The sequence below is a fragment of the Myxine glutinosa genome, chromosome 1, assembly GCF_964187855.1.
Source record: "Myxine glutinosa chromosome 1, kmMyxGlut1.1, whole genome shotgun sequence".
Lineage (NCBI taxonomy): Eukaryota > Metazoa > Chordata > Myxini > Myxiniformes > Myxinidae > Myxine > Myxine glutinosa.
The window spans coordinates 194,143,410-194,166,989 of record NC_136261.1 but is presented as its reverse complement, the minus strand read 5'-3'; the positions used below and the strand labels follow the sequence as shown (position 1 = coordinate 194,166,989).

The window sequence follows — 23,580 nt, the reverse complement described above, 5'->3', positions numbered from 1 at the left end:
TTGACTCAGCCTGTCATCCTTCCAGGGTCGGCAAATTGAGTACCAGCTTACTGGTAATTGGGGCACTGCATCAGCAGCACAAACGTACTTCCAGAAAAATGATGCAACCAGCAGCTACTGCCTGCATACAAAACAACAACAACATGTCGAGCAATGGGAGAGACGGTTTACAATATCGAGCGGGACCCCCATACAGACCGTGAGAAATAGGTCCGTTTTTAATTAGTGCAAACTTAATTGATGTATGTGATGTCTTCATATATTTTTTCATCCGTCATCGTGATGACCACTTTCTATAGCCACAAACAGTGGCCATAGAAAATGAAGGACATTCTTGGCGAAAATGCCAGGGGTATAGAAAAGGCCCCTTTATATGGTATGTGCCATGTGGCAAACTATTTAAAAGAAGGGACATACCATAGCTTGTAGAAAATGTCGAACATTAGAAAAGAAGGGACATTCCATAGATTGTAGAAAATGTCGAACAATAGAAAAGAAGGGACATACCATAGCTTGTAGAAAATGTCGAACAATAGAAAAGAAGTGACATTCCATAGATTGCAGAAAATGTCAAACAATAGAAAAGAAGGGGCATTCCATGGCTTGTAGAAAATGTCGAACAATAGAAAAGAAGGGACATTCCATGGCTTGTGGAAAGTTCCAGATGATAGAAAATAAGGGACATACCATAGCTTGTAGAAAATGTAGAACAATAGAAAAGAAGGGAAATACCATAGCTTGAAGAAAATGTCGAACAATAGAAAAGAAGTGACATTCCATAGATTGTAGAAAATGTCGAACAATAGAAAAGAAGGGAAATACCATAGCTTGAAGAAAATGTCGAACAATAGAAAAGAAGTGACATTCCATAGATTGTAGAAAATGTCGAACAATAGAAAAGAAGGGGCATTCCATGGCTTGTAGAAAATGTCGAACAATAGAAAAGAAGGGACATACCATAGATTGTAGAAAATGTCTAACATTAGAAAAGAAGAGACATACCATAGATTGTAGAAAATGTCGAACAATAGAAAAGAAGGGTCATACCCTAACTTGTAGAAAATGTCGAACATTAGAAAAGAAGGGACATACCATAGATTGTAGAAAATGTCGAACATTAGAAAAGAAGGGACATACCATAGATTGTAGAAAATGTCGAACATTAGAAAAGAAGGGACATACCATAGATTGTAGAAAATGTCGAACAATAGAAAAGAAGGGTCATACCCTAACTTGGAGAAAATGTCGAACATTAGAAAAGAAGGGACATACCATAGATTGTAGAAAATGTTGAACATTAGAAAAGAAGGGACATTCCATAGATTGTAGAAAATGTCGAACAATAGAAAAGAAGGGGCATTCCATGGCTTGTAGAAAATGTCGAACAACAGAAAAGAAGGGACATTCCATCGCTTGTGGAAAGTTCCAGACGATAGAAAATAAGGGACATACCAGAGCTTGTAGAAAATGTCGAAAAATAGAAAAGAAGGGACATATCATAGCTTGTAGAAAATGTCGAACAATAGAAAAGAAGGGGCATTCCATGGCTTGTAGAAAATGTCGAACAATAGAAAAGAAGGGATATGCCATAGCTTGTAGAAAATGTCGAACAATAGAAAAGAAGGGACATTCCATTGATTGTAGAAAATGTCGAACAATAGAAAAGAAGGGACATACCATAGCTTGTAGAAAATGTCGAACAATAGAAAAGAAGGGGCATTCCATAGATTGTAGAAAATGTCGAACAATAGAAAAGAAGGGACATTCCATAGATTGCAGAAAATGTCGAACAACAGAAAAGAAGGGGCATTCCATACATTGCAGAAAATGTCGAACAATAGAAAAGAAGGGACATTCCATGGCTTGTGGAAAGTTCCAGACAGTAGAAAATAATGCACAATCAAAAAAATCTCGTGTGCATGTTGGACTACCCTTGTGTTCTTAGGAGGAACCAAGTAATGCTCTAGAAAACTTGAAGAAGGGGCATTCCCCTTCCATGGCTTGTAGAAAATGTCGAACAATAGAAAAGAAGGGACATACCATAGATTGTAGAAAATGTCTAACATTAGAAAAGAAGAGACATACCATAGATTGTAGAAAATGTCGAACAATAGAAAAGAAGGGTCATACCCTAACTTGTAGAAAATGTCGAACATTAGAAAAGAAGGGACATACCATAGACCACCCCCCATAAAGGGGAACCTTACATACTGTACATCGATTAAAATACATTTACTTCTTCATGCAGGCGTATGAATCAAATTGGCACCCCTTTATATGAACTGTTCTAGAACATTACTTGGTTCCTCCTAAGAACACAAGCCACCTGTACCTGTCCAGCATGCACACAAGATTTTTTTGAACGTCCCTTATTTTCTATCGTCTGGCATTTTCCACAATCCATGGAATGTCCCTTCTTTTCTATACTTTGCCACATGGCACATACCCTTATATAAAGGGGTCTTTTTTAAGCCCTTGACATTTTCCCCAATAATGTCTGTTAAACACAAATGCACATTTACAGTGGAAATACTTTTTGCACAGCTCTTGAATGACATTTTCATGAATGGATAATTTAATGAAGTTGAACAGAATTGTGTTTTTACAGCCATATGCCATAACCCCTGCTTGCATGGTGGAATGTGCGTTGCTCCAAACCGCTGCCAATGCCTGACAGGTTGGGGTGGCCGAGACTGCTCACAGTAAGTTGAATCTGCTTACCTTTCCAGCCCCACTCAGCTCTTTGCACATGTCACATCCAGTCGACTAAAGTTTGAGTTTCACATCATAAATGTGAAATTGTGTACATTGCCCAAATTAATGTACTAAAAATGTATAATAAAGATGTACGCAATATTCTAGGCAGGAATTCCATGTCATTATGGATTGGCACAGAGGCAGAAGGGGAGTGGAGGTCTCCGAAGTACAATACCACAGATCACCACCCAGAGAGCAAATCAGATGTAGGCCTTTGGTTGAGGCTCAATATGTCTCATCATATAATTACATGAAGGAAGTAATAAAGTAAATACTAGTCTCAAAATTACATCCTACTATTAATTGACAATTGGTCACTGACTTTTGACACCAATAAAAAATTTTATTTACGGATCCTAGGCATCAAAACGTTACATATATCGAACAGTTTCAAATGGAGCACCTCCACGCCATTAGGGAATTTTAATTGCGTCAGATGTGGCAATAAATGGGAATTGTTGCTCCCAGCTTGCCGGCTCGATGACAGAAGACGCCATTTGCATTTTTGCATCCCCCATCCCTAATCCGTTTAGAATGCGGGCACAGGCAACTTGCTCGTATTGACAAAATCATAAAATTTTGATTGCAACTTTTGTGAAAAAAAAATGACACTTTCAGAATGATGGCTTATGGTCCACAAAATGACGACTGCTTGTTTGTATCCTGAGTATTTAATTTATTTGCAAACTACACATTGAATCGCCTATTGAATGTATTTTGGTGATGTTCCGTGTTAATGTGATCAATTTTGTTTCTTATTTCAATATCAGAAACGTTGTAAAAGTGATGCAGAGTTCAATATTGACCATGTGGATAATTAGAATAAAGTGAACCCCTCCTGCTCAATTTTTGGCATTTACCTTCTGCTTCCAGTTCCTCATCAAAGGATGAGACAGCTCTGTACTCCAAGAGATGCACCTCAAAAAATAAGGATACCATCTGGAAATATTAATTGACTTGTCCTTTCCTTTTATTGTCACCTGTACCTGTCGGAATTCTCAGTGCTTTGTGTCAACATATACATATCCCTGTTCCTCTTTCTTCTCATCCGTACAAACAGTGCTCTGCTCTATCTGTTTTCTTTAACCTTACTCGTTTCTTACTCTCTACTCTCCAAATGTTCGCCTTTTCTAACACCCTTACAGACACTCAGAAAGTTTCACACGCCTCTCTTTAAAAAGGAAAAACAACATGTCAACCTCTTCTTTATCTTGCCCATGTTCCGTGATGACCCTCCAACTATCAAACCACAAAAGGGCTCCATCACCCAATTCATTGACGTGTCCTCTTTTCCTTTCAACTCCTCCAAAACTCATCGCACTCTTCCTCCAAGCTCCATTACAGAGGGACGTTACATCTGATTTGCACAGAAAGAGGTTCTATGCATATGCACAGAACAAATGCACCTGATATATTCTGCACTTGGTTGGTTGACCAACCAGACAAACATTGACTGGTTGGTGAACTCCACACATGCAACGAACCCTTGTTCACACTCAGACGAGTTCCTCGACTCCATATTGCTGAACCGTGTTTACATTAATGCAATCAGACCAGTGGTGAAGGCCAGCTCACGGCCAAAAAACTCTCTGTTCGTTCTCATCTCGTCGCTGCTCACCTCCTCCAGTGGTATCCTGTTTGTGTTTCTCCTTCTCTGTCCATCTGGCCCACCAATAGCAGAGGTCTGCACTTCACCTTCATAGATTAGTCCGTACAGGCTTCTACAGCTATCCCAGATATTGTACGTCGCATGGAAACATCTCTTCCGTGTCTCCCTGGTTATTGTCTCTTCCATTCTTACAGATCTGATTCCTGCACTAGTGGTGGTGTCACTGCATATGTTAATTTCTCTCTCTTCACCCTACCCCCCCCCCCCCCAACCCCACCACCCCCACCTTACTGGTCAACTCCAACCCTATGGAATACATTTGGCTCAATGTACCTCTCCATAACAACGTTTTGTTTCTTTGTGTGGTTTACCAACCTCTTCCCCCACCCCCCAACTCTGATGAATCAATATACAAGGCTCTCACAGCAAACATTGACACTGGTCTCCTCCCATACCTGTTCAGTCCGAATCTATGGAGACTTTAATTGCCGCCATGCTGTGTTGTGTGTTGATTCACATGTCTTAGTACATGGCCGAGTAGCTGTCATTCTGTAAAATGACTGAATCTATTCAGTCTATTTCTTTTCCAACACATCTTCCAAAATGGAAACCATTCTTTACTGGACTATGTCATGTCAATTTTTTTTTTTCCTCAAAGTTGTCCTCTTCCTCCTCAAATTACTCTAAGCACTTCTGATCATGGATTTATAAAAGTGGTCATCTCTTTGCAGTGATCAGGGATCTCCCAAGGTGCTTATGTATATGGCAATTTGGTAAAGCTGGTTGGTCTGTCCTAAAATCTGCTCCAGCTAGTCAAGACAGATGCAGCTGCCAACATTGTTTGCTCCGGGAATTTCTTGTACAACAGACTGATTTCTCTTCACAACTCCATGAGTCTTGACATTGTATACAAAAAGAATTATTTTTTTGTCCCACATTCAACGTTTCTGTCCATCCTCTGGACCAAGTTTCACTCATGTGTGTGGTGAGGCCAGTGCGAGAAAATAACTTGCATTCTCCTCTTTTTAGCCACGTCGCAGACGCTGCTCATAGAGTGCCCTCTGCTGTTGTTGTTGTTCTTCTCGTTCTTCTTCTTCTTGTTCTTCTTGTTCTTGCAGAGAAGACAAAACCTCAAAGCTCCACCCATTCTGGGAACCATAGCTCCACCCATTGTGGGAGAGGCTTCATATAAACAAATATCCACCATTTTATTAACTCGCATAGCTTTGAGGCCTGTTTTGTAGGCCCGTGGTGTCTTCCTCTCTCACACAGTTTTATTTCAAATCAAATTCGATATATCATTTCATTTTTCACAGTCGCTAACATAGTTTTAGACTCGGTTGAAAAAAAACGGGAAGAAAATCCGATGAAAGTTGCCCTTTATAGAACGAAATGAATTCTCAAAGGCCTGTACCTTCAAGTCCATTGAGATTTTTTTTTTAAATCGCGGCATGGTCAGTCATACACCGCCCGAAATAAGAGACAGGAAAATGCCGAGATATATATATATATTTTGTTTAAATCACGGCATGGTCAGTCATACACCGCCCGAAATAACAGACGGGAAAATGCCGAGATATATTAAAAATTCGTCCATTTGATGACAATCGTCACGATGAAATATTTAATTTATACGTCGTCACAATAATGTGGAGAGAGGAGCATAGCTTCGTTCACGTGTCGCCACACACGGGAAATTGCCGAGATATATATATTTTAAATCGCGGCATGGTCAGTCATACACCGCCTGAAATAACAGACGGGAAAATGCCGAGATATATTAAAAATTCGTCGCCACACACGGGAAATTGCCGAGATATATTTTCACTTTGCACAAAAATAACATCAAGTAATCGAATCAATAGGAATGTCCTGTGCCTATAACATCGACGTTATAGGCACAGCTGCATCTAGGCATTGTGTAACATCGACGCGGCTTTTGTTTTAATTAAAACTTTTTGTACTTGTTTTCTCTTTGTATACATGATCGAGGTTGGTGGAAGAGCGAGAGCAGAATTGAAGGACACAAAATGGAAAGGGGAAAACACCAACAGAAGGGTAGCAGTGATCTGACGTTTATGCATAAAATACCCAAAATACCCCAAAGACCCAAAATACCCCAAAGACCCAAAATACCCCAAAGACCCAAAAGGCCCCAAAGACCCAAAAGGCCCCAAAGACCTTTAAATATCCAGAAGACCCAAAATACCCCAAAGACCGCAAGACCATTAAAGACCCAAAAGACAACAAAAACCCAAAAGGTCCTGAAGACCCGAAATTCCCCAAAGACCCATAAAGACACTGAAGACCCAAAACACCGAAAAGACCTCAAGACCCTTAAAAACCCAATATAGACCCCGAAGACTCAAAACACTGAAAATACCCCAAGACCCTTAAACACCCAAAAGACCACCAAGACCCCAAATACCCAAAAGACCCAAAAGACATTGAAGATCCAAAGACCCCAAAAACTCTTAAATACCCAGAAGACCCAAAATAGCCTGTAGACTGTTGAAGACACAAAAGACCATGAAGACCCAGAAGTCCCCAAGGACCCAGAAGACCCCAATGACTGAAGACCCAAAATACCCTGAAGACCCCAAGGACTCTCAAGACCCAAAAGACCGAAAAGTCATTGAAAACACACAAATATCTAACAATAACATGAAAAAGGGAAGTGCTTGGGAATGGGGTCATTTATGGTGGAACATATCATGAGCATGGGTTGGGGGTGGGGGTGACCTGAGTTAGTGGTGAACAGCTGTATTGAGGCCCTGGAGGGAAGAATGGGACGAAAAAGATTGGTGAAGTTGGTTCCACGAGAGAGAGAAAAGAGGAACAAATGGGTAGAGGTAAGCAATGAGTCTGGATTTTGGGAGTTTAACAGGAAGAGGGAATTACTGGCAGACCGTGTGTACCCTGCAGAAACCTGGGAGGGACAGACGGGGCAGAGGTGCAAGACCAAAAAGGAGACGGTAGAATACAGAGAGGCCACCAACCTGCCGATACGGTGTGCAAGTAACAGGCCTACACACTCAGCTGCGTCACAGAAGATCCCAATGATTTTGAGGGCTTTGCTTTCTATGGCATCAATAAGGGAAAGGTATGAGGCAAGTGTGCCAGCCCAAAGGGGAGAAGCAGGACTTGTAGATTGTCAAATGCTCAGACTGGCGAAGGAAAGTTCAGACTCTTAGAAGGCAAACCTCTTGAAAGCATCCTGAAATCCCTCCACACAGCTTTGAATAATTGTGTCTCTGTCCTATAACAATCCAGGACCCAACATCAGTCTCACCTGTGATCCATATAATCCAACGTCTTACCATCCTCCAAAGCATGATAGGTGCTTGCCAGGTCTACATCTGTTACACATTCTCCTCCCATTCCCTTGCTCCTAAAGGATGGACACTAAAGAAAAAGCAGAGTTATTGGACTGTCTTCACTCAAAAGGCCAAGGTGTCAAATCCATCCCTTTCTGTACCCTCCCTTCCCCCCCCCCCCCCCCTTATACAATGTTTCCAATAGCATTTGGTCTTTCCCCCACCATAGTGTAAAAGTGTCTTACCCAGCTCGACACCTCTTCCACATAGGGTCTTGTTGACACATGTTCTCTAATCACAAGGAACTGTGCTTCGGTCTTATCACACCCTCTCTCTTCTCACTTTCACAGATCCTTCTTGGATGGGCAACTTCTTCCATTTTGGAAAGATGCAAACATCACACCTATCCACAAGAAAGGTCCCAAAATGGATCCCTCAACTACAGATTTTCAGCCTTCCCATCATAAAGTAATGAATCATTCCATCATTGGAGCCAACCTCAGGCGATATCTCTTTTCCAAGTTGCTAATATCTGACAATGAGTTTGTATTTCGACCTGACCATTCCACCTTGGATATGTTACTCCTGACACAGCAGTGGATGGATGCCCTGAACCACAAGCAATGGGGTAGTGTCATCTCTTTGGATATCTCTTGAGCCTTTGACACTGTCTATAATCCAGCCTTGATTTGTACTTTGTCTTCATTTGGTAATCATGTCCCCCTGCTCAATTGGTTATTTGATTTCCTCTATGAACATGGTTATTTTCTCTCTGGAAAATCCTCTCTATCTCTTTGCTGATGACTCCACTCTCTGCCGCTCCATTCCTCTTCCCAGAGATCGGCAGTCTGCAGCCTCCTCGCTCTCTGAAGACCTGGACAAAATCACAGACTGGTCAAACAAGTGGAACATGTCTTTCAATCCTGACAAATCTCACACTCTTACAATGTCTCTCCGAAAAGATCGACTGGACAACCCTCCCATCTACTTTCTCAACAATCCTCTCCAAGAAGTTCTGTCGCTCAAGCTTTTGGGTCTCACTATCTGCCATGATCTTTCTTGGGAAAACCACATTTCCAAGCTGGCCTCCAAAGCCAGTCGCCGACTGGGCATCCTCCGTCGTGCGAAGTCCTTCCTAGGCACACCTGAGCTCCTCACCACATACAAGGCTTTCATCCGCAGCTCAATGGAATACTGTTCTCCCCTATGGGCTGGTGCTCCTGCCTCACACCTGGCTCGGCTTCACGCTGTTGAATCCAAAGCTTTCAGAATCATTGGAATCTCCCGCGATGAAGCTATCTCTGAGGGCCTTTCACTCACTCACCGCAGGCAGGTAGGTGGTCTTTCTGTCTTCTACCGACTCCTCTCCGGCCTTGCGCCCACAGCTCTCTCTGTACTCTGTCCCCCAAATATTCCTACAGGTCGCACAAGATCTGCCAGCAACCCTCTGATGGTTAAACGGCCGAAATCTCGGCTCTCTGCTCACCTTCACTCTTTCATTCCTCTTTTCTCCCGCCTCTGGAACAAACTCCCTCACTCCCTTCAATCCCACTCCTCCCTCCAGGTCTTTAAAACAGCTGTTCACCACCATCTCTTATCTTCCCCCATCCAAAACCTTGATCTTTTCTACCCCCACTAATTCACCCCAGATCCACCTTGTTTGAAATTCCAACTTCTTTCCTGGAAGTCCTGGCAGTGTCCATATGTTTTATACCTCTCCCACCCCCTCCCCCCCTTCCCATGCCTCCCCCCAAAGCCCTCTCCCTCCCACAGATCTCTCGATGTCTCCATGTCTCTCGGTCCCTGCTCTCAAATGTTGTGTTTGTGTCCTTCCCCCTCTCTCCCCATCTTGTCTACCGCTCCCGATGTTATTTGTTTTATGTGTCTGTTTGTCTTTCTGTGTGATTAATGTTCGCTCTTTCACGAGCCTCGATCTTGTATACAAATGATGGGAAAAATGATGGGAAAATGATGGGAAAATGATGGGAAAAAATGATGGGGGGGGGGGGGGGACAAAAAAAAAAACAGAAAGAGCAGGTGGCCCTTGATGGTGTCCTTTCCTATGAACTTTCACATCAGGATGGGGTTGTTATTATTGATTTATATGAATGATTCTCTGATTCTCTTTAAGAAAAAAAATACTCTAAGTCGTTGGTTAGCAATATTGAACATGATGCTCAACCCTGGCAAGTCGCTTGCCAGTTTTGACACCGTCTCTCCCCAAGAATCAGCAAACAGACTATCCAATCCACTTCTCTGGACAGCCACTGGAAGACATGATGTCTCTGGAACTCTTGTGTCTCGCAATCTGCCATACCCTCTCGTGGGAGGATCACATCACCAAACTGGCATCAAAAGTTAGTCACTATCTGGGTAATCTCCATTGATCTCAGGCATCTCTGAGTCACGACGATCTCATCACGATATTCAAGGTTTTCACATGGAGCTCCATCATGCATGGTTCCGCAGTCTGGGGCGGAGGTGCTGATTCTGCTACCTATACTGCTCCTCTTAAGGTGTTCAAAAACAAGGTCTCCTGCACAATTGGAATCCGAAAGCAGGAGGCTGAATCACAAGAGGGACTGCCTCTTCTACCAGCAGAAAGTTGGTGGGCTCTCCATTTTACACAAGCTTACATCTGGCCTTGCTTACACAAGCTTACATCTGGCCTTGCTCCTCCTGCCCTCCCAAAATCATCCCAGGTCAAATGTTTTTCCATAAACCATCAACTGTTCCCAAAGTACAGGCTGATTCGTGCTTCCACACCAGCAATCATTTGTCCCTTCATTCTCTCCATTGCGGAATTGTCTCCTTGTGCCTGTAATCTCGTCCTCACTTTCGTCTTCAGATGTGCTGCCCATCAATATCTCTCGTCTTTTCACCCATGCACATCCATATGATCTCATTACACCCCCATACCCCATGACTGTATTACCGTTAGCTGTGAATCCTGTTGACCAAATGAATGCACAAAAACGTTGTAACAATTATTTTAGACAGATGAGCTCGATAACAGTCCTGACACTAGATAGTGTAGAGGTAGCGCACTTGCCTTTGAGTTATCTAGTAAGGAGTTGGTGCTTCCCTTTGATGGGTGTCCCATCTGCTAGCATCAGTTAGTTGATGTTAAAGATCCCACTGTGCTTTTCTCGAAAAGTAGGCGAGTTATCACTGGCAATTACAAAAACTCCCACTGTGACTGCAGCTACAGCAGCTAAGCTAGTTGGCTTAACGGTTAAGGTGGTTGACTTCAGATCTTGGGGTCTTGAGTCTGAGGCTCTCCTGGCGATCTGTTAAATAACACCAGCCTGTAATCCTTCTGGAGGTTCGCAAAATGAGTACCAACTTACTGGAAACAGGGAGCACTGCATCAGCAGCACAGCCACGCTCACAGCAATGATGGAACCAGTAGCCACAGGCTGCATATGAAATAACAAGAAGGCGACAGCTAGGGGCACTGCATCAGTGACGCAGTTGTGTTCCCTAACAATGGTGGGTGGTTGCATCATTTTTCTGTGGGCGCGTCTGCTACTGATGCAATGCCTCTCGATAACCAGTTATCTGGTACTCATTTTGCCGAACTTGGAAGGATGACAGGCTGCGTCAAACCCACCTGGCATTGATTCAATGGGATTCGAATTCAGGACCTTAGGATCCCAAGCCCACCGCCCTAACCATTAGGCCAACACCAGGTGATCCCCGAGCAATGATGTTACCAGAAAGACTAAATAAGACATTAAAACTCTCGATGAAACCAACCAATGTTCACAAATTAATTTTAACAGTAATGCTTTTGTACAGTATAGATTTTTTATTTTAAAGATATTATTATCCAGCACACCTCAGGTAAAATATGTAACTAACCTTTGTTTTGCTTGTCACCCACAGGAAAAGAAAACTGGGATATTATGTACATTAAAGTAAGACGCAAGATGCAGCCTGCTGTGGTCTATTTGTGAATGTGACTGAAATGATTTGCAAAATAGACTTCTGGATACAATTATGATATTAGAGTATTTCCATAATTTTAGGCCTAATGTTGTCCCATCATTAAATTGTCGACTTTTGTGGGGTCAGTACAAATGATATGCACAATTTTATCTATTCTGGCATTAAATATACATTCTCTACATTTAAAAATAGTGTCTGTGGCAAAATATATGAAACGTTAGTGTATAGTGGTATAACATTGATAGGACACTGCCAAAAATTCCAAGAATCAAAAATTCCCCCAAAAAACAACAAAATTGACTAAGAATGACCGCACTGTGGTCACAACCTGCAACAAAATCGGGTAACAGGCCAATTGGGAAGCACGCATTTAATGCGCTATTAAACTACATGGTATTCTTAGTATATGGTATCCCTGCGCAGTCAACTTGGTGCTAGCAAAGTCTTCTGTGTTTGAACGTTTTTTTTTCTTTGATAAAAGATGGCTGCCAGACCACGTGAGAGATCACATCATAAATATATATTCTCTAATATAATTGTTATGTAGATCACGCTGTATAAATTTCAAGCTGATCAGATTAAGCTTTGTCCCTGTCGAATTATGACTCATAATTACAGCACCAATGACGTCATCATTCACACCGTTTCCCCATGCTGAGTTCTTTACAATGAACCACGTTTCAATTTTTTTCCATATTTTATAAATATCGTTTTGGAGAAAGGTGCCACGTTTTTGGTTTTTTTGTATACAGAATCGAGGCTCGTGTAAGAGCTAACACATTGAACATGAAAACATGCGCAGACACATAAAACATGCAATGAAGGGAGCGGGAGGCAAGAGGGGGAAGGAGAGGGAAGCACACAAGCACAACAACAGTCGAGAACAAGGACATCGGTGGATCTGTGGAAGGGGGAAGGCTGGATGAGGAGGGAGGGATACACGATATAAAGCAAATGAACACTTCGAGGAATTTCAGGAAAGAAGTTGGGGATTTAAAGAGGCAGATTTAGGGAGTTTAACGGGGGTAGAAAAGATCAAGGTTTTGGATTGGGGAAGATAAGAGATGGCGGTGAACAGCTGTTTTAAAAACCTGTAGGGAGGAGTGGGATTGAAGAGCGTGAGGGAGTTTGTTCCAGAAGCGGGAGAAAAGAGGAATGGAGGAGTGAAGGTGAGCAGAGTCTTGATTTTGGCAGTTTCACCAGAAGAGGGTTGCTGGCAGATCTTGAGCGTCCTGCAGGAATATTTGGGGGACAGAGCACAGACAGAACATGGGTAGCAAGGCCGGAGAGGAGTCTGTAGAAGGCAGAAAGACCACTTACCTGCCTGCGGTGAGAGAGAGAAAGGCCCTCAGAATCGGTTTCATCGCGGGAGATTCCAATGATTCTGAAAGCTTTGGTTTAAACTGTGTGAAGCCGAGCTAGGTGTGAGGCAGGAGCACCAGCCCAGAGGGGAGAGCAGTATTCCATTGAGTTGCGCATGAAAGCTTTGTATGTGGTGAGGAGCTCAGGTGTGCCTAGGAAGGACTTCACACGATGGAGGATGCCAAGTCAGCGACTGGCTTTGGAGGCCAGCTTGGAAATGTGGTTTTCCCAGGAAAGATCATGGCAGATAGTGAGACCCAAAAGCTTGAGTGACAGAACTTCTTCAAGAGGTTTGCTCAGAAAGTAGATGGGAGGGTTGTCCAGACGGTCTTTTCAGAGAGACAAAGTGAGAGTGTGAGAGATTTGTCAGGATTGAAAGACATGTTCCACTTGTTTGACCAGTTTGTGATATTGTACAGGTCTGCAGAGAGTGAAGAGGCTGCTGCCTGCTGATTTGAGGGTTGAGATATGGAGTGGCAGAGAGTGGAATAATCAGCAAAGAGATAGAGAGGATTTTCCAGAGAGTCGGAGAGATGATTGATAAAGACCAGAAATAGCACAGGGCCCAGAACATTGCCTTGAGGAACTCCAGCCTGAACAGGAAGGGGAGAAGAGAGAATTCCATTCAGCGCTACACATTGACTGTGACCAGAAAGAAAGTCTGCAAGCCATGCGTCGAGGTTTCCATGGATACCATAGGAGGAGAGTTTGGTGAGCAGAGCTGGGTGCCAGACCGTATCGAAGGCACGTGATATGTCAAGGGAGAAAGCTCTGATTTCCTGTTTGGCATTGAGGACCTCCATCCATTGTTGAAACAGCAGAAGCAGAATGTCCAGAGTAGAATGACCCTGGTCTGAATCCAAATTGATAATCCGAGATCAAGCCATTTGAGAAGAGGAAGGATTTGATATCCGAAGCAATGATGGATTCCATGACTTTGCTGATTATTTGGAGCAGGCTGATTGGTCTGTCGTTGCAAGGATCTGTTTTTGCACATTTTTTGTGTAAACAGTAATGTTTGCTGATTTCCAAGATGCTGGCAGATGACCTTGAGCAAAAGAGAGGGTGAAGAGAACAGAGAGAGGGTGAGATAGAGCGGAAGAGCAGGATTTTATGACCCGTGGGCTGATGCCGTCTGGGTCAGTTGCAGAATCAGGGTCGAGGTTTGACAGAAACTTCTCCACTTTGTCAGGAGAGAAGGACACAGAGTCCAGGGACAGCTGGGGTTAACTGGGTAAGGTGGGTACAGAGAGCGATGGGTTTGGGACCCAAGATTTTAAGGCAAACAGAGTTGAGGCATTCGGCTTTGTCACGTGTGGTGTCAGCTGTGTAGCCGTTTGAGGTAAGGGAGGGGTTTTTCGGTTTTTCCAAGATGGTGCCCATACCATGTGACCTATGGCGTCATCATTTTCATTAAAATATTCTGTGGGAGGAGAAGCTCCTATCGTGAAAATTTAGTGTCCACCGGACCAACAGATGCAGAGGAAAAAAAATTCATACTGATCGAATCAAGCATTGTCTTTGTCTAATTATGACATCATAATTACGGCACCAATGACATCATCATCAACATATCTTATTCCCCATGGGGAGTACTTGACAATGAGCCTGTTTCAACTTTTTCCATTGAGCGGTTTGGGAGATATTGAGGTGTAACCTTTTTTTCCAAGATGGCGTCTGTACCACATGACCTATTGACGTCATATCTATGAATAATTTTTTTTTTTATACAGGTGGAGGTTTTCCTATGTTAAAACTTCGTGTCAATCGGACCAACAGTTGCTGAGAAAATGAATTTTAAAAATGCAGACAAGCCACATGTACGCATGCAACCCAATGCCTAACCCTGCTTTTCGCTTCGCGAGCGCAGGGTAATAATTAACTTGACACCTCTTATCCATGTGACCCTCCGCCACGGTTACGTCACTTCTTATCCATGTTATCAATATGGGGCGTACAAAAAATACGTAACGCTATTTTTTAAAGTAATTTGCATAATATAACGCTTGATTTTCACGTGTTCTGATGGGCTTGATTAAACCTTACTATTATTCGACATATGATTTGATTTGTTTTGGGGTACCTCACTGTGAATAACACTCAACCCAAACAAAGCCAAAGGAATTCTGTCGCAACAAACCTAGGCAGTGTATAATCAGCAGAGGCCTACAGTCCCAATGTGTTCGGTCCACCAGAAAACCAATATGGCGGCCATATCCTTGCATCTCAGTGTTATGGTGGGTGGAGTCCAGTGACAGATGTGGGTGTGGTCTGGCAGCTGTCTGACCAATGGGTGAACACTTCAAAAATCGACCCCCAACAATATCCACAACAACAAGAACAACAACGTGAAGTTCTTGTAGACCTGCAACATATCGCAAGGAAAACCAAAAATAATAATTAAAAGCATGGTATTATTTCTTCAAGCACTCACAGCGGCATTACAGTGCCTATAGAAAGTCTACACCCCCTTTCAAATTTTTCACTCACCTTGTATTGCCTTATAGCCTGGAATTAAATTGCATTAAATCAGACTTTTTACACCTTTATTTACACATCGTAACCCACAACTTCCAAGTGAAAAACAAATTCTACAAATTTCAGAAAATTAATTATGAATACAAAACTAGAATATCTTGGTTGGATAAGTGCCCATCCCTTTTATAGTAGCAATTGTAAATTAGCTCAGGTGTAACCAATCACCTTTCAATCACACAGCAAGTTAATTGGCCTCCACCTGTGTTAAATTGTAGTGAATCTGATTATTTCAGAATAAAACAAGCGTTACGCCTCGGTGCCCCGTCGGGGAAGTGATGTGAGTTGACAAAGTGGAAGACGCAGAAAACATGCTATGATATTGTTGCGGTTATGAGGACTGTATTTTTTTATTGTGTGCTTTATTATTACTAGGGCATGCCCGTACTATATATATATCTAAAATTATATCCCCCCCCTCTATTTACATGAAATGGTTTGGTCCATTCGCAAAGCCAAAGCGAACGGCTTGCGAGTACGGTGACAATCCCCCCCCTCTATTTACATGAAATGGTTTGGTTCATTCGCAAAGCCAAAGCGAACGGCTTGCGAGTACGGTGACAATCCCCCCCCCCCCCCCTCTATTTACATGAAATGGTTTGGTCCATTCGCAAAGCCAAAGCGAACGGCTTGCGGAGTTTGGTAAATAAATCGCCATAGCTCGGTAACTACTTGTCCGATTAATATGAAACCTTGAAAAGGCACATCCTCGGGTCCCCAGCAATATACCTGGCAAGTTTCAAGTATATCGGACCCGTGGTTGTCGAGAAACAGCGGTCACAGACAAACGACACACACACATACACACACACATACACACACACATACACACACACACACAGAGATTACTGGAATTATAGATAGATTATTGTTTATTCTGCGCCTCCTGTCTCCAGTGTTGTGTAAAAGTTAAAAGGGCGTCCCGGTAGTTAATTCCATGAAACACCACATTGAAGGACACGATAAAACCCTTGTTCAGTAGCTTATATCTTATTATGTGTTTTAGAGTAAGGCCTTGTCTTCCATTAGAATGACACTCCATTGCACCGGGTGAAAGAGATAGATTCCCTTCATTCCCATTCCCAAAATCTCCATTTCCCCTTTCGTCATTGCCAAGCCTCAATTGCCAATTACATCCCCTCCAAAGCCGCCATTGACCACGAGGCAGGGTTGGGGAAGAAAGGCGGGTCCCCACCTCGTCAGAGAGGGGAGGAGTGAGTCAGCCCCACTCAACCAACCACGAACAAGGGGTTGGACTTGGAGAGAAAGATCAAGGAGGTTCGCGAAGGTTGAGAGGCGGGGCCTATATAACCCGCTGCGGGACGTTCCCCAACAGATCGCAGATGAGCTGAGAAAGGAGAGGAGCTTTTACACGAGAGTCGCAAACAGGGTCCAAGAGAGAGCTGGGTTGTGAGGTCCAAGAGAGTTGAGAGTTGCACCGTTGTTGCATGCGAGATACGAAAAGCCTTTGACAAAGAGCCGCTTCAACCAGCCCCATTTCAACCAGCCGAGTGACCCTGCCGGCGTGCGCTGTAAAGCCGAATACAAGGAGCTGCCAGCTCCCCTCTTCGCGCCCGGAGTGGACCCGCTCGCTGTGCCCTGTGATCCCACCTGCTCATCCCTCCAAACGATTCCTACCCTTCCATCCATTTGCGTACGTGAGTTTGTTTTGTTCGTGCTGTCCTGGGTAGGTAATTAAGTCCGTATAAGCTAGTAATTTTCACTGTGTCACCTGCGTTTTCATGTCACCTGTAAATAATCGTGACTGCTCTTTTTGCTTATGTGTGTGTAAATAATAAACCCCGTTACTCTTCTGTACGTCTTCTTCTTCTTCCTCTTTGCATTCGTCGTCTTAGTCTTTTCCACATTGAATATCTGTGGCGCGATACGGCCAACGTTTGGGTGAATCGGGTTTAGTCGGGGAACAACTGTTCGGTCGCGGAGCCTCCGCTCGGCAAACATACCATCCTTAACTGCGGACCGTAACAATTGGTGTCAGAAGTGTGGGATTCGGACCTGAAGCGTTTAACGCACTCAAAATTACAAAGTACCGAAATTGCTTTTGTTTTATAAAACCCGAATTTTGAAATCGCGCCATGGCTGGTCAAGGCGGCGGGATGCCGGTGGGAGAGATACAGATAGACGGGGTAGAATCGACCCAGGACCTCGGGGAAATGTATATGGAGGATGTGGTTGAGGGGGTATCAGACGCACAAAATGGCGCTCTCGCGCACGTGGTTGAGGGGGCCACGGCCGCGGAACCAATGAGCGCGGCCCAAATGCAAGCCTTCATGGCTCAATTCATAGTGGAAATGCAGAAAGAAAACGACAGTATGGAACGAATGGAAAACAGAATGAGGGCTGATAGTGAGCGAATGAGGGATGAATTGGGGGGCAAAATGGGAGAAATGGGGAACCGGATGGATGCTCAGAGTGAGCAAATTGAAGCAACAACGAACGGAATGAGGGCCGATAGGGAGGAAAGGGAGCAGAGGGACAGAGACCGCAAGTTGGGCGAAAGGGTCCCAGGGGTGCACGACGAGGGAACGCGATTCGAGAAGCGCTGGTTGAGCGAAGCGGAGGAAAGCGCAGGTACAATGACGGGGGTAGAAATCGCGACACGGGGTTTGGAAAAGCCGGCGACCGATGAAGTAGAGGGAATTTTATTAAAGCCAACGGTCGTCGAGGTGAGTAAAGAAAAAGCGGAAGTGGGCATTGAAATTGAAGAGACCGGGGACTTAGAAAACCACTCGCGGCAGGAGGAGGTGATGGAATATGTACAAGGTCGGTGCTCAACTCATAATGATGTGCTCACTAACCAAATAAAGAGGTTGCAGGTTTTGGTGCAGGGAGGAAGAAGAACCCCGAAGGTGAGACGTGCTGTGTATTGTGCGGGGAGATTTTGTAAGAGGATGTTTGGCGACAAAATAATTTTCGCGCACTTGGGATCGAGGAGGCATCCGGGCATTGGTGAAGGGTCCCGTGTGAGTAAAAATGGCACGCGTGTGAGGAAAAAGTGTGCGTCAAAGGGTGAGCGTGTTACGAAGCGCGAGTGTGATACCGAGTGCGAGCGAGAATGCACGTCGGGGTGTACGGAGTGTGACACAAGGAGTGAGAGCAATACGAAGTGTGCGTCAAGGGGTGAGCGTGTTACGAAGCGTGAGTGTGATACCGAGTGCGAGCGAGAATGCACGTCGGGGTGTACGGGGTGTGACACAGGGAGTGAGAGCAATACGGAGTGTACGTGCGAGGGGGAGTGTGACACGAGGAGTGAGTTGGTGGTGGAGCGGCTGCGAGAATGCACGCTTGGAATGGTTGAGGGTGTGCGAGGAAGCACACCTGAGTTGGTGGTAGCGCGAGTGTGGGAGAGCCCATGTGAGCGCGTTAGTGGGTGGATGCCAGAGTGCACGCCCATGGTGAGTGTTACGGAGGACGTAACGGAGGAGAGGTGTGGACCGAGGTGTGCGAACGGCGAGTGTGCGCGAGAGGTGTGGTGTGTAACAGGGAGAGCGTTGGTGGAATGTACGGACGGCGTTGGAGCACCGAGCTCGGTGAGGGTGAAAGGGGTAGCGTATGCGTGTGAGCATGCAGGTGAAGCATCGACGGTAACCGGGTTAGCGTTTAGGGCGACGGATAGCCGATGCGAGCACTCGGGGCACGGTGTGCTTTGTTGGATGCGAGGCCCGGCGCGGATCGAAGCTGCGTCGTTTCTCTTCGAAGCGTCGTTGCCGATTCGGGTTTGGCCCCGCCCTGCACGGTCGAGTCCGGGCCTTGGCGGGCGACGCGACCGGTGCGGTTCAAGGGCGAGTGGGAGGAAGCGGAACGGTGCCCCCTGGCGGGGACGGGGTTCCGACCGGGGGAGATTGAGCCATCGGGCCCGGGACCGCAAGGTACCGCGCCGAGATGGCGCGTGGAATCTCGGCCCGACCAAACCACCTCCCTTGAACCGAAAGCCGGACGGATTCAACCTGCAGGCGACCAAACCACCCGAATTCATTGCTCGGCTTTACGAAGCCGAGTTTATTTATGTCATGACGCACCGAGGCTAGGATATAGCGGACTGTGATGATGATAATAGTGATAGTGGTTTTGATCAGAAATTTAGAAAAGTGAGTAGAATTGGCAGTAATTGGAAAATTTTTGATTTGTGGAAATTGGACGAGCAAAATTTATAGTAAGAGATGCCCCATGTGATGGGATGGCACCATCCCTCACATCGGGGGGCAAAGGAGCACTAGTTTTATGGGGTTGATGGCAGTGAAAACTAGCCCGGGAGGGTTAGGATATATCGTGTGTAGGGATCTAGAGAGATGACCTTAGGTAACGGTAAGATTAGTTAGTGACAATGACACCTGTAGTGGGGACGCAGGTAGATTAGTGTGGATGATAATGATGTGGGAGCGCAATAGTTTAAAGGGGCGACTGGGAAGCGCAAGTTTCAGAGGGGAGTAGTTAGATGAGATGATGCCGTGTGTTTGAGGATTGGAAGTGTATGGTGAACAGGTGTGATTGAACAGGTGTGATTGCACAGGTGTGCAACTGAACAGATGTATGGAGCAGTGTATGAGTGAGTGATGGTGATGAGTATTGTGCTGACAAAATGGTCCAGGAAGGAAGGAGGGTGCAGGTGGCACCAGGTATGATTGCACAGGTGTGCAACTACAGGTGAATGGAGAATGGTTGTGTGGAATACATGGAGTGTGGAATATATGGAGTATTGGAATGGATGGTCGTGGAGTGAGTAGGATGGAAACTCCAGAGTGGAGTGGATGGTGCGAAGGTGTGAATGGGGGAAGAGTGGACCCCCATCACGAATACCCGGGGCGGGTAGTGTAAGTGTTAGGTAGAGGGTATAGGTAAATTGTGGTTGGATATTGGCATCTGTGGTGCGGGTGGGAGAATGGTATTTGGATGGGTGCATTAGTGTTGTGGAAATGGCTGGGCGTGTAGCCTGTTAGTGTGTGTAGTTGGTTTGGGCACTCCACCACTGTGAGGATGTCGGCCAGGTGAGGCCGCAGGTGGGCTCTGGGAGCCGGTAGTTGTTGTGGATGGGGCCCGAGGATCCGGAGGACGGACCCGGGTAGCCCAGTGCCAGAGGGCACGGAGTGGGGTGACAGAGCCAGGAGGGGCCTTCCCCAGTTAGATAGGTTAGGGTGAGGAGCTAGGTAAGCTCGGGTGGCAACTACAGTGGTGGAGGTGTGCAGGTGGGTAGACCTGCTGGGAGAGCTACACGCCCCAGCCCAGAAATTGTGCAAGGGCACCGGGAGATGAATCGGGGGAGTGAGACCCCAAATTGAGGAGGCACCACAGTTTGGTCAATGGGAATTGGTTTTTAGAACCCATAGTGTAAGTTGGCCAATGGATTGGCAGGGAGAGACCCCGGATAGTGTAACGTGTGTTCATGTCATTTAGAAAATAGTTAGGATTGAAATCTCCTTGCACCATCTGCATCCACTCACCTGAGATGACGTACCTCCACACCATGCCAGGTTGTTATTATTATTTTTGATGCAAATGTTTTGGATTGTGAGACGCATCATGACGTGGGTGTGACATTGTGCTTTGTGTTCCATCTCTCCCTCCTTATGAGGATTGATGATGAATTGATGATGGCAAATTTTGAAGTAGAGGGATTGGGGGAACGAATTTGGTATAGAAGAAATATGGGGAAGACGTGACAGTAGCGACGAATTTGTAAATGTGTAGATTTTTGTAAATATGGGGTAAGGGCGAGGGTAGTGTAGGTGACAGGGGGTGACGTACGGTAGGGACGAGCTTTCTCACTTCGCTCTCCATACGCATTTCGCCTTGCATTGCCTTATTGATGTGTACCCTTGTGACCTTACCCCTCGCTCATCTGTTTTCCCCCCTTTGTCTCCCACATGAGGACCTGAGCGCCACTGGGCGCCGAGGGGAGCGTGCGTGAGTCGGACATTGTGCGCCCGGAACTCCCAGAACCAGCTGTCTGCATCGATGCACCACATTATGGACCACACGTCTGTGGCCGAGCACCACTGATGGACCCCATGGGTTGGGGCGTGGCCCCTCTGCTGGAACCGGCCATGAGGGCCCGAAATCTTGCTGGCGGACCTTGGCCACAGGGCACCGATGCCCCACAGGTGAACCACACTAGTCGGCCCTGTGGGCCATAAATAAATAAAATAAAAACGGACACGTTAGGTGCATTTTATTGCAAATAGGCCGCCAGCAAAGGAAAAAAGACAACACTGGCAGAAATAATAATAGCCAGCAGAGGGAGCCGAAGAGCAAGAGACCACCTGCAGGGTTAGGGGTTGTTGTTTTTATTTTTTTATTCACGAACAGTAATGACTGTGCACCGATTGGTGCTTGAGGGTGTGTTGGTGCGTTTTGGGTACTTTCATGGTGCATTGATGCAGAGCAGACTGTCTCCCCCCCCCCAGAAAGAACAATCACAGGTCCTGGGTTAGTCTTGTAAATAAAAGTAGTGTCACTGTAAATAATGCTCCCCACCGTCAGTGTGTAGTTTGAAGACCATTCCGCAATTCGGTTAACTGTGGGCGTGAGTCTGTTAGGCAGGGTGCAATGGAGCAGCGGGACATATTTATTTATGTTTTAAAACTGTCACACTCAGGGTCAGGTTAAAAGTAGAGGGAACTACACCTACGTGTCACACTAAATAAAAGTTGTAGGCCCGGGCAGTGCCTAAGAGGAGGAGGGTGCAGTGTTGCGGATATGAGGACTGTATTTTTTTATTGTGTGCTTTATTATTATTATTGTTTATTCTGCGCCTCCTGCCTCCAGTGTTGTGTAAAAGTTAAAAGGGCGTCCCGGTAGTTAATTCCATGAAACACCACATTGAAGGACACGATAAAACCCTTGTTCAGTAGCTTATATCTTATTATGTGTTTTAGAGTAAGGCCTTGTCTTCCATTAGAATGACACTCCATTGCACCGGGTGAAAGAGATAGATTCCCTTCATTCCCATTCCCAAAACCTCCATTTCCCCTTTCGTCATTGCCAAGCCTCGATTGCCAATTACATCCCCTCCAAAGCCGCCATTGACCACGAGGCAGGGTTGGGGAAGAAAGGCGGGTCCCCACCTCGTCAGAGAGGGGAGGAGTGAGTCAGCCCCACTCAACCAACCATGAACAAGGGGTTGGACTTGGAGAGAAAGATCAAGGAGGTTCGCGAAGGTTGAGGGGCGGGGCCTATATAACCCGCTGCGGGACGTTCCCCAACAGATCGCAGATGAGCTGAGAAAGGAGAGGAGCTTTTACACGAGAGTCGCAAACAGGGTCCAAGAGAGAGCTGGGTTGTGAGGTCCAAGAGAGTTGAGAGTTGCACCGTTGTTGCGTGCGAGATACGAAAAGCCTTTGACAAAGAGCCGCTTCAACCAGCCCCGTTTCAACCAGCCGAGTGACCCTGCCAGCGTGCGCTGTAAAGCCGAATACAAGGAGCTGCCGGCTCCCCGCTTCGCGCCCGGAGTGGACCCGCTCGCTGTGCCCTGTGATCCCACCTGCTCATCCCTCCAAACGATTCCTACCCTTCCATCCATTTGCGTACGTGAGTTTGTTTTGCTCGTGCTGTCCTGGGTAGGTAATTAAGTCCGTATAAGCTAGTAATTTTCACTGTGTCACCTGCGTTTTCATGTCACCTGTAAATAATCGTGACTGCTCTTTTTGCTTATGTGTGTGTAAATAATAAACCCCGTTACTCTTCTGTACCTCTTCTTCTTCTTCCTCTTTGCATTCGTCGTCTTAGTCTTTTCCACATTGAATATCTGTGGCGCGATACGGCCAACGTTTGGGTGAATCGGGTTTAGTCGGGGACAACTGTTAGGCCGCGGTGCCTTCGCTCGGCAAACAACATCCTTATCCGCGGACCGTAACAATATGATAGTTCACTCACAAGGTTCAGACATACATGGAGGCGGCCATCTTGGATTTTGATGCGGCGACCCAATTTTCTATAGCGTTCTACCTTATGCCGAGATACACCCACACACCAGATTAGAAGTTGGTACTTCGCTTATTTTTCGAGATATTTCGCTCACAAGGTTCAGACATA

General features: G+C 45.5%; 1 protein-coding gene and 1 long non-coding RNA gene across 4 annotated transcripts in view; both read left to right on the top strand.

Moving 5' to 3' along the window:
- SVEP1 (sushi, von Willebrand factor type A, EGF and pentraxin domain containing 1) overlaps window positions 1–15,052 on the top strand; it is a 159,184-nt gene extending 144,132 nt beyond the window's left edge. For 2 of the 3 annotated variants that reach the window (XM_068124490.2, XM_078781927.1), the window contains exons 13-14: window positions 2,609–2,702; window positions 11,572–15,052. In XM_068124490.2, coding sequence (XP_067980591.2) covers window positions 2,609–2,702; window positions 11,572–11,602 — 125 coding nt within the window. In that variant the 3' untranslated portion in view covers window positions 11,603–15,052. The remainder of the gene's footprint in view (window positions 1–2,608; window positions 2,703–11,571) is intronic. The other variant, XM_068124500.2, reaches the window with a different exon arrangement.
- Window positions 15,053–19,416: 4,364 nt separating this feature from the next.
- Window positions 19,417–23,236, top strand: LOC144892957 (uncharacterized). Its single transcript, XR_013624102.1, has 2 exons — window positions 19,417–20,048; window positions 20,079–23,236. It is a non-coding gene; the product is annotated as an uncharacterized LOC144892957 (long non-coding RNA).
- Window positions 23,237–23,580: the final 344 nt, after the last annotated feature.